This window comes from Nematostella vectensis, chromosome 7, assembly GCF_932526225.1.
Source record: "Nematostella vectensis chromosome 7, jaNemVect1.1, whole genome shotgun sequence".
Lineage (NCBI taxonomy): Eukaryota > Metazoa > Cnidaria > Anthozoa > Actiniaria > Edwardsiidae > Nematostella > Nematostella vectensis.
In genome coordinates this window covers 16,793,181-16,808,911 of record NC_064040.1, presented here as the reverse complement: position 1 = coordinate 16,808,911, position 15,731 = coordinate 16,793,181, and the positions used below count along the sequence as shown (strand labels likewise).

The following is a 15,731-nucleotide window of genomic DNA, read 5'->3' as shown; positions in this document are numbered from 1 at the left end:
ACCTGATGCATGAATAAACACAACACAGTGTATACAGAAACTTTTGTGATCAAAGAGCTTACCCTACCCTACCCTCTATCTAGGGGGATGAGCTTGTGCTGCCATGGGTTATTATTATGCTAAGATTTTCTATTCCACAAGAAAAGGTGCTAAGTTTCTATAATTCACACTTTTTATATCCCTGAAGGTTTTTGATCACAAGAAAGTGGAATACATTTCTCATCATCATTACCATCTACAATGTACAAGTTGTACTGATCTCTCTTTAAAGCCTGATACATAACTCACCCCATCCTAAAGATATCTGCAAGCTTCAGGAATGCTGAGTTGATGAGAATGGGCAGAGGGTGCTTCTCAAATAAGTTAGGAACCCTCACAATAGCCTCACACTGCTCACCCACTTTACTTGACCGAAGACCTTAAAAAAAAAGGAAATAAAATGAAACAAATGCTAACATTTAAATAAAAATAGCAAGATTATATATTACAAAGACTTAATTAAAATTGTAACGAAATTAAAAAAAAAAATTTGTAGACTGATAAAGCTGTGGCTAAAATGAAACGCCAGTCCATGCAAGTTGTTGCAAGTTTTGACTTGTACTAATTTGCGATGAATGCAAAAAATTGCGATGAAATGCAAGATTTGACTCAAACTCAATTTAGCAAAAAATTGATAAATTGCGATGAAATGCAAGATTTTACTCCAGTTGGCTGTTTTGAGCTCCTGCACATGCTGCTGACGACACAACCATTAGCAAGCCCTGCTCAAAAACATTAGCGAGCTTACACTAACAGAAAAAATGGCCAAAAATAGGAATAAAATTAAATAAATCGTCCACAAATTACAAGAATTAAAGGCAAATGGTCTTAGGTATTCTATTACTTATAATATCGGCAGAAATTAAGAAAGTTTTGAGTTTTGGAATTGCATTCACTTGCGTTGGGTGGCCAAATGAGCCGCAAGTTAAACTTGCATTTAAAATTTGAAAATGTTCGTATTTGACGCAAGTCAATGCAAGAGGACACAAGTAAATGCAAGTTGGTAGCCAAGCAAATCGCAAGTTATTGCAAGTAGCAAAACTTGGGCTGACTTGCATTTAACTTGCATTTTGTTTAACCAGGGCTCAAGCATAGTTTTCACTAGTGACGCAAGGTATCAAAATTTTTCCTTTTTCTTGTGCTTGCGTTTGGTTGTGTGAAGTGAAAACAAAACACAAGGAAGATAAAAGAATAGCAAATTGATTATTCATGCCATGTGACTAAACTGGCCAATAAAAACCCGCCTTCTTCAACCTTCATCTTTCCACAGGCAGTTTATAAAGGAATGTATGGGTGAATTTATATGTTAGCAAATAAAAAAAAATACTTTATTGTGAAAAATAAAACTTTAGACCTTGTAATATTGTGTTTGGGTCTTCCTTTATTTCAATTTTGCAAATAGAATGTCAGTAGAGCTAGTTTGAAGCCTGCTACGAATCGTGTTTCTTACTGTATATATAATAGAACCTTCACTCTGTGCATCAGAATCACTTCCAAGTTTTTAGCAATGCTAAATGGTTTGGTTTAGTCCTTACTTTAATAACTAAGCTAAAGAACATCTCCCTGTCCCCAAGTCTCATCTCTTTTACGAGATTGTGATAGTCCCCCTGATTTTTAATTTCCTTCAGTAATTCTCTAATCCAAAAACGTTTTGTTTTCCGTTTTTGGAGTTGTTTTTGACGCCATTTTCTAAGAATTAAAAGCAGCAACAGCAAACGCTTTTCTGTCCGCCATATTGGATCACGTCACGGTATGGCATGGAACTAGTGAAATCTGAGTTTGTGCTTGCGCTTATACACAACTCGTTTTCACTAAAAACAAAGCTCTTGTGCTTGCGTCTGTGCTTATGCTTGCATCACTAGTGAAAACTAGGCTTTAACATTAGCGACTAAGGAACAACAATATATTCGGTTCAGTGAACCACAGCAATCCCACAAAAGCCACAGGAAACCCGGTTTAAAAGTAACTTTTTTAACGTTTTTTTCCCCTAAGATCCAAAGAAATAGGGTCTTGATAACCTGCCACCGGTAAAAAAGAAACTTTTCTAGATCACATCTTAAAAAACTGAAGGAAATGTATGAAAAGGCATGGACAAGGCCAGAGCAGTTTGGATAGAGCGCCGAGCAAATTTTTAAAGCGACTTTTTTAAAAGCGCTTGGAAAAAGAAACACTACTGCTTACATTTATCCAGCTCTAGCAGGGCAGCGTTCGCGTCTTGCCAATTTTCTTGCCCGCTTGAGTTTTTCTCGTAAGATCCGAAAGACAGACCTACAGCCGCCATTTTGTTTGTGTTCACGTCTTGCAATGTATTATGGTTAGTTTTGCTGAATAAACAGATAAACCAATAACAATAATCAATAGAAAAGGAGTTGAAGAATCAGCCAGTGAAACTGCGTATTAGATAGCTTTTTAGGTTGACCAATCAGATTTCTTTGTAGAAACGTTCGCGCGTTTTTCGATCGCAAATTTCGCGGGAGATCAAAATAACCCAAGAATTCGCCTACAATGTGCAAGTTTCTTTGCCTTTGATCGTATAATATCATCTATTTTCACATGTTCTTTCATCTGTAAGCCAACTTACATCAATATGACGCTATTGTACTCCATCTTACACCGAGAACTTGTGTGTAATTCTCCAAGAAAGCGTAAGTTTGACATGATTTGTGCTCATTCTGATAGCTGAGGTTTGAGCTAAGTCTTGATCTCTTGATTTTCCATTCTGTTGCAGAAATCTCCCTGGATTTCGCCCTAGATTCTTTTGTATGTCATCGAGTAGATGAACATCCTATTCACGGCAAAGATTCAGGGGTAGGGCAGCTGATCGTAGAACTAGAAATACTATGACCCTTTCCCACTAATTTTACTTTCAAGCTGATTATAAGAAGTTAATCAAAATGTTGCTCTGCAATTGTAGGTTGAAGTTCCACCATTCGCGAGCAGTTTTAGCAAGAGTAAGCCCCATTCACTCAAAATTTAATTTTGAATTAACACTATCATAATTTGTAGTGATTAATTAAACATATTTTTTAAGATGCTGGAGATAAACACCACTTAGCTGTGGCAGACGAAGATGGATCCGTTCGAGTACTGGACACAAATAAATACGGACGACAAGCTATTGTTGTTGAGTGGACAGCACACTCAAATGCCATCTTTGATGTTGCCTGGATGCACAATGAAGCAAAACTTGTAAGTCTTGCATAGAAGGTTGAAGTAATCATTATAGTGATAGCGGGGATGATGATGATGATGATGGTGTAGATGATGATGGTAATGCTGTAGATAATAATGATGATGTAGATGATGACATAGATGATGATAACAATATAGAAGATGTTTATGATGATAGCAATATAGAAGATGTTTATGATGATAGTGTAGATGATGATAACAATATAGAAGATTATTATGATGATAGTGTAGATGATGATAGCAATTTAGAAGATGTTTATGATGATAGTGTAGATGATGATAACAATATAGAAGATGTTTATGATGATAGTGTAGATGATGATAACAATATAGAAGTGGTTTATGATGATAGTGTAGATGATGATAACAATATAGAAGATGTTTATGATGATAGCGTAGATGATGACAAGATGATGATAACAATATAGAAGATGTTTATGATGATAGCGTAGATGATAATGATCATCTTGTTTCCACCTCTCTGTTAATTCCTTATTAGGAAATTACATTATTATTCTGGATATGTGATATATTCTGGTAGTCTATATGAAGATGGTGTATATATGATGTTGATTGTATTGATGATGATAGTGTACATGATGAATCAATGTATTGATGACAAGTGTACATCATGATTGTATATATGAAGGTGGTGTATATTAATGATTCTATTGATGATAATAGTATATATGATGATGATGACGATGATGCACATTTTATTTGGAATTTCAGGTCACTGCTTCAGGAGATCAAACAGCAAGGCTCTGGGACGTCACCAAGGAGACAAGCTTGGCTGTATTCAAAGGCCATAGCTGTAGCCTTAAGTCAGTTGACTTCAGAAAAAATGACCAGTGTAAGCCCCCTTTCTTGTTTGCTACACATTTGAGCTTGTACATCCTTCTAGTGCTTAAATTAGGATGCCTCCTTTTGCAGTTACATTTGCTACTGGTGCTAGAGATGGAAATATTATGGTATGGGACACAAGATGTAACCAGCGCCGAGACCACTACCAGCCTGTGAATACTATCTACAGTGCCCATACGCAGCAATTGACCACACCCATGAGAGCCCGTAAGCGTTCACGCCGAGCATCTACCCCTCAGCCAGTTACAGTAAGCAGCTGATACTTTTTATGAATGATAAGTTCTAGATTACAGTGTGTACTCTGGTACTATTATTTTTGCTTGTTTTGTTATTCAATCAATTAAAAGTGTATTTAAAAAAAGTGTTTATTTAAGGGTCACATTTTTGTCAATAAATACAAACCAAATTATAGTTCTTACTCTACCTTAACTAGGGTCGGATGCATCTGGAAATAATCCTCACATTATTCTCTTAATAATGTGATTATTAGGCTCTAATATTTGACTGATGTTTAATTGTTTGAAGCTGCCTGTGATTATAATAAGTAAATAAATTAATTTAAAATAAATTAAAATATAATTTTAAATAAATAAATTTTTAGGATGGGTTTTGATACCTAGGTGGTGCAGGGTTGTTAAAGGTATTATTTTGAATAATCACACATAATTGTAACAGTTATAATGCTATACAATAAAGTAAGTAACAGTTGCTAAAACAACAACGGGTTTTCAGTTCTGAGCGTATTCCGCCATCTTGGAACCGACGTGCATACGCTTGTCCCAGTCCTACACTGTCCCCTTCCTATCTAGAAATATGTCCCAATATTTTATCCCTCAGTGTTGTAATCTCTCATCCAAATCGGGGGATGACGAACACGTTGAGGTCTCCTAGGAGCTGGTTCATCATACTCTGGATCATCTTCCTGTGGCTCGTCACTCACCTCTGCTTCATCCCGGTGAACCGACTCATCTTCTTCTGTCACTGTAAGGTTCCGGTCATAGTTGTTTGACAGTGGGGTCTGATGTTCGTTATGGGCCTGTGGCTTTGAGGCCACCTGGACTTTAGATGTGTCAAGATTCCCCAAGAATGGCTTAAGCTGATTGTGGTGTACTACACTTGTCTTCAGTCCTACACGTTTACCCTGACCACAATACTTTATCCAACACACAACTTCATTCAGCCGTTTTACCACTATCCAGGGTCCACTCCACGGTCAGTTCAGCTTCATACAACCCCTCTTCTCGTCTTCTTGTCAAACCACAAAACCTGATCACCTTTCTTGAAGATTTTCTCTTTTACCCAGCGATCATAATAGCTCTTCTGAGACTGATGAGACATTTGAAGAGTGTCCCTAGCCACTTTATAAGCTTTCTGGAGACGGCTCTTTAGTTGCAACGCAAACTCTGCATGTTCCAGCCGCAGTTCTGGAATAAAAGCGGTGTTATCTAAGTCAGTTGGGAGGCACAACTCTCGTCCAAACTCCAGTAGCTAGGAGTATGTCCAGTGCTACTCTGGACTGCTGTGTTGTATGCCAAACAGGTAGAGGATAGGTAGAGATCCCAGTTCTTTTGATAGTCACTCACTACTTTGGCCAACATTGCGTTAACGGTTCGTATACTTCTTTCTGAAGCACTATCAGACTGAGGATGAAATGGTGTCGTCCTTGTCTTCAACACCTTCAAATACTGAAAAATCTCCTTGATGTTCTGGCTGTTTAGATTAGCTCCCTGGTCACTATGCAGTTGTTCGGGTGCTCCATGTCTTGGAATCTAGCCATCTGTTATTCTCTTGGCAATGGTCCCAGACTTCTGGTTTCTTGAAGGAAACAACTCCAGCCACTTCGTGAAATGATCGACCATGACAAGACAGTACTGACTTCCGCGGCTGCTTTTGGGATATTCAACCACATCCATTGTCACCAATTCTCCTGGCCGAGATGTCACGATTGGTCTTAACGGAGCCTTGTATTCTGGAAGGGAATTCGTCTCTGCTGACAGACTAGACAATTTATACACCAATTTTCCACGTCCGTTGCCATACACGGCCAGAAGAATCTGTCTCGGATCCTTTGGAGTGTCTTAGTGCTTCCAAGGTGCCCTGCATCATCATGTAGCATTTGCAACACCCTTTTCGTCAGAGTAGATGGAATCACAACTTGGGTAACACCTCTATTCTGTTCTCTTTCGTGTCGAAGCACAGCATCCTCACCCAGAGTTAGGTTATGAATTTTCTTGTAGAATGCTCGGAGCTCCTTTCCTTGCATGTCCTGTTGAGCCGGTGGCTTGTGTAATAACCACAGCTTCACTTACTTGGTGACCAGACAACTGTCCTGTTGCTCAACTATGTACTCCATCGAACACTCTGCAACATCACTAGTGGTTACATTCTGAATTCTACTCAATGCATCTGCAACCATGTTCTTCAAGCCAGGAATGTGGTGCACCTTGCACTGAAACTCTCTGAACTTATCCACCAATCTCCATAGCCAGCCACTATGTTCTTGTGTCCTAGTCAAGAGCCACTTCAGGGACCTTGCCTAGTTCACTGTCCGACAAGTCAGTACCAAGCTTTTTCAAGTTTATGACCTTATCATTGTCAGAACCCCCCCCTCCAGCTACCAGTGTCTCCTTAGAGCTAAGGGGCTGGGAAACTGTATCCACGGTAGTCAGACTACCCACTTTCTGATTCTTATACAGGGTGACTGGTGATTAGGACAGATTAACAGCCTTCACCCAGAACTTCTTGCCTGAAACAAGTGCCTTTGTCATAAGTACCCCCCCTGGGGTTGTGGTTGCTTCAAACATCCCCTCTCTGTTCCCATTATCTTTACACCGCAAGGGTATAAATGCCTGATGCCTGGTTGGAAGATCAATGGTACAGAAGGCTACTACAGGGGTAGCATCATCCTCAACCGATACTTATCTGCACTTACTAGAGACAAGCGGGATTTCCTGGCCATCAAGAAAAAGACTATTACCCCTTAAACCCCACCATTCCCTATGGTGGGCATCAATAAAATCGGCCCCCAATACCGAGTCTGCAAGGTCATCCACCACCAGGAACCTCCATGACATCTCCCGGCCTCCCAGCAACAATGTCACTTGGGACTCCCCTCTCACCCCAATGGGTTCACGTGTTATTGAAACTGGATGCACTTTGGACTCTGTTATTATGAGGCCTGGTACTGACGAGCTTATTAGACTCACCTCTGCGCCTGTGTCGATCAAAAAGGTGCACTTCACTTGGTTCACCTTTGCCTCAACTTTGTATGAGTGTCGTCGACACCCTGTCTGCACTGTGTTGACCCCCTTTTGTGTTTTCAAGGCTGGTGTCTGGGTGTTCCACCAGCCTTGTTCTCATTTAAATTATTCTCCGTTACGGATGGGCAGTCTCTTGCCCAATGTCCCTTTCCTTTGCACTTTCTGCATAAATCCGTGGGCCTTGGACCTCTCCTTTGGAAAGCAAATTCTTCTCCCTTTCTGATAGCTGCTGTGACCTTCTCTTCAAAAAGTTTGTCAACTAGGTCATTAACCCCCTCTTGAATACCACCCCGTACTTGCTGTGGGTTACTTGCTATTTGCTCCTCTTCCAGATTAGCAATCCTTTTTATTACTGTTTCTATGGGGGTTTTTAACAAATCGTCCTGACGGACCAGTATCTCCCTCAGCTTGGAATTTAGCCCGTTGATAAATTGACACAGAATGTCCTCCTTAGCTCTGGTGTTATAATAATCAAAAGCTGCTTCCTGTCGGGAGTGCCTGTCCCTTTGTGCATCAGTCGGGTCTTCTGGTAGCATTTCAACTACAGGTGGGACATGAGCCCTTGAGTAAGCGAGTCGTAGAGCAGATAAATACAAGTGGAGCGGCTTCCCTTCAGCTCTAATTCACTCTGCAAATTCCTTTTTATATTTTAGTATTGCTAGCCCTCCTTCAAATCTGTCCTTCAATGCTTTACACAAGGCCCGGTAACTTATTCTAACTGAATCCTCCTGCTCATGGTAGAAAGCTTTCGCTTCATCTTTCAGATAAACGGCTAAATACTGCCCTGCCTTCTCGTCTTGCCATTCATTTAGCGAGACATAAATCTCGAAATCCCGTAGGAATTCCCTAATATCTTCTCGTCCACTGAACTTAGCGTCGGGCAAAACAGTCCTCCATCCCATCTTGGCTGCCACCAATGTAACAGTTATAACGCTATACAATAAAGTATGTAACAGTTGCTAAAACAACAACAGGTTTACAGTTTTGAACGTATTTTGCCATCTTGGAACCGACGCACATGCGCTTGTCCCAGTTTTACATAATATGTGATACATATACACTAAATGACCCTTCATTTTTAGCAATAAAATAAATCCACTCATTGCTGTTCCAGCCTTCTTGCCTTAGAAAACTATCTGCTTGTTTATAGGACTCCCAGCAAAGTGTTACAGCTGTGGTCTTCCATGGCGATAATTTGTTGATATCTGCTGGTGCCATGGATGGAAACCTGAAGATGTGGGATTTGCGCAAGTATTACACGATGGCTAAGCAGGACCCAGTGCCATACCACATGTTCCCTTATCCAGGAAAGGGTCCTAGGAAACATGGTCAGTGAAATGGTCATTTTTTTTGCATTGTAATGCATCTGTTGTAGGCACTGTATCTTGGTTAAGAGCAGTAGGGACAAACAGGATATGATGGTGAAGGTAGTCATAAGAGCTGATGATATAAATGTTTCCACATTTATTCGAGACCCTCTTGAAAATAATGATGATGGTAATTGTGAAAATTTTGTTTATTATCTATATGATGATTGTAATTGTGAAAATATTGTTTATGATGATGATGGTGATTATGATGCTGAGTACAGATCGAGATAATAGGGACAGCAATGACGACGGGATTGTTGATGACGACGGCAGAAAACAATGGAATTTGATTAGGAATTCAGTAGCAGCACATGAAAATTTGTTCTGTCTGATACATTTCAGCCATTTTCCATAAAACCATGATGTGAATACTCCAACTTTCACGGTCAATTGAGGACAGGGGCGTTTGCACTGTTAATTCCTTTAACCACGTTCGCTGCCGTAGAAATAATGTCCCTAGTTTATTTTTATCTGTCTCTGACTATAATGTTTTGTTTATTCCATTACAATTAAATTGGAATTAAATGCAAACGCATCTTTTAAGAAGTCCTAGCTGTGGTCATCCTTGATTAAGGTCCCTAATGTTACTAAACTAATACTGAACCAATTAAAATCATAAAAAAGATTTATGATTTACCAACTTTTGCTTTAATATCCCCAGGCTTCTCATCACTTGTTCTAGACTCCAACCAATCCAAGTTGTATGCTAGTTGCACAAACGATCACATCTACATGTATGAATGTTCTGTGCTTGGAGAGGATCCAGTCTGCTCATTTACTGGTCATTCAAACTCGACATTCTATGTAAAAGCTGCACTAAGTCCTGATGACAATTACCTTCTTTCTGGGTCTAGCGACAATAATGCATATATATGGAAAGTGTCTGATGCTGACAGGCCGCCAGTCTGTCTTAGGGGTCACGCTGGTGAGGTGACAAGTGTCGTATGGTGCCCTCAAGACATAACTAAGGTTAGTATGAGCACAGGTAACCCAGGCTCTGTCAATGAGTAATTTGAACCGACCGGATCATTGACTGTTAATAGAGAGAACATAAGGAGTTGTTACTTTATGCAAGTATTCTTCCATAAATTAAAAGGGAATTCTAAATCTCACCGAACAGTGCCTAAAACAGCCCCAAATGCAGCCTCTAAATTACTTAAACATGTAAATAATAGACAACTACAACTACTACATCACGTTGGATTGAATTTATTGCATTTTTATGGAAGAATACTTGCATAAAGTAATAACTCCATATGTTCCCTCCATTAACGGTCAATGATCCGGTCAGTTCAAATTACTCATTGACAGATCCTGGGCTACCTGTGGTTTGAGTTCATATTTTGATCACATTTAGTTTGAACATCCTATTTTTGCGTCTGTAAAAAGCTAGTTTTTGAAAGGCTGAGAAATAAAACTTGTAATAGACTGAAGCCAATCCTATGTACATTCGTATGTAGCTGCTATTTCAACATATAACACAATTGTTTTTGTTGTTTCAGGTTGTCACATGTTCCGATGACACAACTGTAAGAATCTGGTAAGCAATAACGCTACCAATTTCATCCAATGCCTGTGTGTTTTTATGATGTTGCTATGTTACTGTTATTTCAGCTTTCTGTTACACTATGTGGTCAGATAAGTATTCAGATCAAAGGAAGCTCATTACTAAAATTTTATATTTTAGCCACATCTAAACTCAAAATGAGGGTCTTACATAAAAATCTAAATGAAAGCCACTAGAAATAATGTTTATTGAATCATTATACTTACAGGAGGATGAACCGAGGAGTTGAATTTCAAGAAAGAACAGACTATATTGGTTTCACTGAGAGAATGAAGACACAAATACAACCACATTCAACATGTGAGTAGACACTAAGTACTGTCTAGTCTTCCCTTTTGGAGTTTTGTAAGAGTCTGTCTAGTCTTTCCTTCAGGAGCTGTTTATTACGTGAAAAAGAAAAGTACAAAGACATAACTAAAAGTAAATCCCCTTATCACAGACTCTCCCTTTAAAGGCACTACCAAGGATGATATCCATAATCGTCAGAGTACACTGGGTATTCTGAAAGGAAATGGTCATATGACATGAACTAAAGGGCTGTGTTACGTTGGATTTAAAAGCAGGAGAGTTGTTATATTGAGCTTGCTGTTGTAAAAAACAGTCAGTTCAATAGTCTAGTTCTACCATGCCCACTGAACAACTGGTCAAGGATGAAAAAAAACTGAGGTGAGCCTCAGTTTTGGGATAAATTCCATTCAAAATAAGACAATGCAACAACAGGTGAAGTCTCCATAATCTCGCTGTTGTTTGAATTGTTCAACTAAAACCAAGGCTCGCACTGTATTTGTGAGTGTCTATAGCCAAATGGCAAATGCATTCAAATGTTTTTGTTTTCCTTATAGCCAAACAAGAACAAAATGGCATGTCAACAACACCACAGAACAAGAGTGGCAGATACACTTATAAGGTCCACACAAACCCACGCCTTAATCCCTTGTCAAGCCCTGTTGCCAAGGTAACAATTAAGAGATGTAATACCCCACCCAAGAAGCTGACAATCAAGTGTGCATGCCCCACAACCCAGCCGACAAAAAGCCCTGTAAGGGCTGGTACGTATACTTTGCACATACTGTATTGGTACTAAACTTCTGGTAACCCTGTAATCCAACAACACAATTTTTCAATTGAGATACAGAGTGTAGTGCTTCTGTCATTTTGTAACTAAATTTATGCTCCATATTTGGAGGTGATAAATGTTTACTTTAAAGGGAATAATATTTTTAAACCAGTTACATTTCTTAACTTTAAAATGATTGACAGGGTACAAAAATTCTGAGTTCAAAAGTATCTTCAGACAGGGTGCTAGAAAATCCTTTTTCAAGTTCTTTTTTGAGAAAATTATATATACTACACGTCTATTTCACGTTAGGTTGCACTCTATGTGTCGTAACCCGCCATGCTTCATAGATATCAAGTAAATAATAAAATAAGCGTAAATAAAAAAAACACAGGCTTAGAAGGATTTAGAGTTCTTGGATATGCATAAGTTCAGAGACCAGGATTTAGCCATTTAAATGTTACCCATGAACCACTGCGAGTTATGATACATTGATTTGCGGGTTCAACCTTAATTCAAATAGGTGTACATTGTGAGTGTGCACCAATAAATGATATTCATAATGATTTTTAACTCAACTGTTTTTTCTTTGCATTCAAAGGGCGTACTGCTTGTCCTGTTTCCCCCCTGACCACCCCCCACATTTCAAGCTGCCCCCTCTCCCCTGGGGTATCCTCTCCAAAATGCCAAAGCCCACAACAACTTCTTAGATCCTGGCTGAAGGTAACCCCACCCAGGAAAAACTCAAATAAACATATGGATGATGTACGTGAAGAAGGCTCTAAGGGTCAAAAAAAGCAAAGTGCTATGCCACGACTGAGGAAAGGCCTTGAGAAAGCTTTATCTGAATGTGCTGTTCAGGACACCAACCAGGAGAGTAAGTTATCAATGCAAGCCTCTGATACAAGTCCATCGTTGTCTCCTGCACGCAAACGCCAATGCATTATGATGAGTTCAGAGAACAGTGATGATACTGATACTCCTTTTGCCAAAACCATGATAGTGGTACAAGACAATAAAGAGAATAGCGAACCAAAAAATCACTTTAAGGATAAGAGGATTGTTAATGCTTCTCAACATATTGGTTTTGTGGATGAGAGAGATATAAAGCATTCAAATTGGTTAACAACTTGGAGTAGATTGCAAAGGCAGAAGAATGGGAGCATAAGTGAGAATAAACAAGTCATTACTGACAACTGTAATGAAAATGGAGAGAACTGCTCACCTACAAAAGACAATGAGGATACAAATGTGACCTTTTTGGTAGCTAAACCAGAAGAGAGCATTTTGCATTATTTTAAGCCAACACTGAGTCCAATAAAGGAGTATATAAGGTAGACCTGACCAACCTCCCATCAAGCAAAGGGGAAGAAAATTAAGATACATTATGCTTAATTATAGAAGGATGTGACACACCATTGTTATTGAAAACTTAACTTTTCATACCAACTGTGATATGGAGTACCATATGGATGTGACACACCATTGTTACTGAGAACTTTACTTTTCATACCAACTGTGATATGTGAGTACCCAGTCCTCTTCACCAAGAAAAGATTATAGTTTGGTAAAAAAAAAAGAAAAAAGAAAATGAATAGGTTTGAGATTCAAATTCTGTCTTGGTAATTCCTGTATTAATCAACTAACCTAGTTGTGTATAATCTTGGATGATATTCATGATAAAAATTATTAACAAACTGTGCCATATTGCTATATTGGGCACAGTGATTATGGTATACAATGCAAGAAAAAAAAATGTGCAGACTGTTTTAGATTCCAAAAGATATTATTGAATAAATGTTTATAATTTACTTCACATTTGAATATTTGATCTCTGTCTTTTTGGGTAATGGTAAAACTTAAAACCCTAATCAACCATGTTATTGATTTATAGTAGAAGAGCTATGATTAAGAGAAAGGTTCTTCAGGCCTGTATCCAGGTTTTTTTTTCTTGACCTTCCAGTCAGGTGGGGTGGTTCTCCCAAACCCTGAACCCCCTGGCCATGTGCTTGCACTGTGTTTAGCACTTGTGTCTAGCAAGCTCTAGGGCCCCCACTATCCCAGCTTTTGAGCCATGAAAAGGTTCTTTTATGTAACTGGCTAGCCCCTGGTCTGTCTTGAACTGGGGCGAGTCAAGATATTCCTTCAACAGTTCTTTGAACCAGTGTCTTGTTTCTGTGTAAAGAATTCTGCGCTTCATAATACCTCCGCCTAAAATGATGAGATTCGGTGAGAGGAGATAAGTGATGTTTAGGCACAGTGCCCCAAGATAATAACCAACCACTTTCCACACGGGGTTGTTGTCATCTATTGTGTGTAGCTCATGTCTGTGGACATTGACCCGCTCAGCAATTGCTTGGCTGTCAACCATCCCTTCCACACAGCATTCATGGCCATATGCACAGCAGCCAGGGTACTCATCCCCTTGCATCCGTGGCACAATGATGTGACCCCCCTCTGGGTGCAACAAACCATGAACGGGGGAGCCCTCCACAGTAACCCCAACCCCTACACCGGTGCCCACAGTAATGTAGATCACTGTGGGGAGAGGGATAGGGATGGTTTTTGTATTAAGAGCTGCTGCCATTTCAGCCAGTGCTGGCGCATTCACATCCGTGTCAAACGCAATAGGGGTCCCCTCTTTAAGCGTTCGCTTGAATACTCCCACTATCTCCACGTACTTCCATCCAGGTTTTGGAGTACTTGTAATATAGCCATAAGTTTTTGAGTCGGGTTTAAGGTCAACAGGACCGAAGGACGCTATTCCAAGGGCTGCATACGATTCTATGTTGAATTCTTTCAGTTGTGCGCTAAGGTATTCTGTGAGGGCGCCCAGCGTCGATGTGTATTCCGTGGTCGATACTTCAAAATGATGGACAATTGTGGTCGGATTAGAAATCTCAGCGATGGCTGCTACACAACTTGTGCCTCCGAGCTCAACACCCGCGATATATCGAGACATTATGCTACAAACCCAAGCCAAAAATAAGTAAAGAAGGAATAGCGAGCGGGGAACTCCAGTAATCTGTCACGTGCTCGGTGCAAAGGGGAAACCACCTTACAATATACCTTGGGGCTCCTGTGTTTATGAACCCTGAGCACAGACCGCACAGCACCCAAAAACTTGTCTGATGGATACCCTGGTCACAGGTAGCCCAAGCTCTATAACACATAAACACAACACTAGACTACACACGTCTTTTCAACAATTTTTTTCTATTTATCTTTAACTTATTTTGTTTTTCGCCCTATGTTTACCGTAAATATCAATAAACTAGAAGTTTCTAATAGAAAGTGAATGCTTGGGAGGACCGGACGAACATGTTTAAGTAGAGGGGTTCTCGAAAAAGACCGCTGATCAGCATGAAATCAAAATACAAATCAGCCGACTGGGAAGCCTGTGGTGTGGACACAAAAATTGCATCCACTATATGAAACTCGCGCATGCGCTAGAACATTGCTGATCGATATGAAATCAATATACAAATCAGCCGACTGGGAAGCCTATGGTGTTGACACGAAAAATGGACTATATGAAACTCGCGCATGCGCTAAAAAAACACAGATCAGCATAAAATCAAAATACAAATCAGCCGACTGGGAAACCTGTGGTGTGGACACGAAAAATCGCATCCACTATATGAAACTCGCGCATGCGCTAAAAAAACCGCTGTTCAACATGAAATCAAAATACATATCAGCCGACTGGGAAACCTGTGGTGTGGACACGAAAAATCGCATCCACTATATAAAACTCGCGCATGCGCTGAAAAGACCGCTGATCTGCATGAAATCAATATACAAATCAGCCGACTGGGAAGCCTATGGTGTGGACACGAAAAATGGACTATATGGAACTCGCGCATGCGCTAAAAAAAAACACAGATCAGCATAAAATCAAAATACAAATCAGCCGACTGGGAAACCTGTGGTGTGGACACGAAAAATCGCATCCACTATATGAAACTCGCGCATGCGCTAAAAAGACCGCTGTTCAGCATGAAATCAAAATACATATCAGCCGACTGGGAAACCTGTGGTGTGGACACGAAAAATCGCATCCACTATGTAAAACTCGCACATGCGCTGAAAAGACCGCTGATCTGCATGAAATAAAAATGCAAATCAACCGAATGGGAAGCCTGTGGTGTGGACACGAAAAATCATATGCGATACCAAGATTAGACTTGCTCTCCGGTCGCTGCGCTCCCTCCGAGCAAAAATAAAGGGACAAATAAGCTTGGGCTACCTGTGCCCTGGTGTGGAAGGGTACACGTGCCTGACGTGTCTGATAACTAACTCGATACAGGGGCTCATCTCCTGCCCCTACTCGATGTAAAAATACCTGTATTACAATTCATTTTTGCGTCGCTTAAATAAGT

General features: G+C 39.9%; 3 protein-coding genes across 3 annotated transcripts in view; 1 reads left to right on the top strand and 2 right to left on the bottom strand.

Moving 5' to 3' along the window:
- LOC5516047 (integrator complex subunit 7) overlaps positions 1-2,344 on the bottom strand; it is a 29,464-nt gene extending 27,120 nt beyond the window's left edge. The window contains exons 1-2 of the mRNA XM_048730104.1: positions 2,221-2,344; positions 289-418 (exon numbers count right to left, since the gene is read on the bottom strand). Of these exons, the coding sequence (XP_048586061.1) occupies positions 289-418; positions 2,221-2,320 (230 nt within the window). The 5' untranslated portion in view covers positions 2,321-2,344. The remainder of the gene's footprint in view (positions 1-288; positions 419-2,220) is intronic.
- A 116-nt stretch (positions 2,345-2,460) lies between these two features.
- LOC5515998 (denticleless protein homolog) lies at positions 2,461-13,165 on the top strand. The gene is made up of 12 exons (XM_032385800.2): positions 2,461-2,684; positions 2,768-2,847; positions 2,954-2,990; positions 3,071-3,228; positions 3,964-4,084; positions 4,165-4,343; positions 8,506-8,683; positions 9,387-9,694; positions 10,228-10,265; positions 10,501-10,592; positions 11,135-11,341; positions 11,951-13,165. The coding sequence occupies exons 1-12, from the start codon at positions 2,627-2,629 to the stop codon at positions 12,685-12,687; spliced, it is 2,193 nt and encodes a 730-aa protein (XP_032241691.2). The 5' UTR covers positions 2,461-2,626; the 3' UTR covers positions 12,688-13,165.
- Positions 12,768-14,447, bottom strand: LOC5515999 (putative fructokinase). The gene has a single exon (XM_001636100.3). It carries the CDS (start codon positions 14,309-14,311, stop codon positions 13,370-13,372), a length of 942 nt encoding a protein of 313 aa, XP_001636150.2. The 5' UTR covers positions 14,312-14,447; the 3' UTR covers positions 12,768-13,369.
- Positions 14,448-15,731: the final 1,284 nt, after the last annotated feature.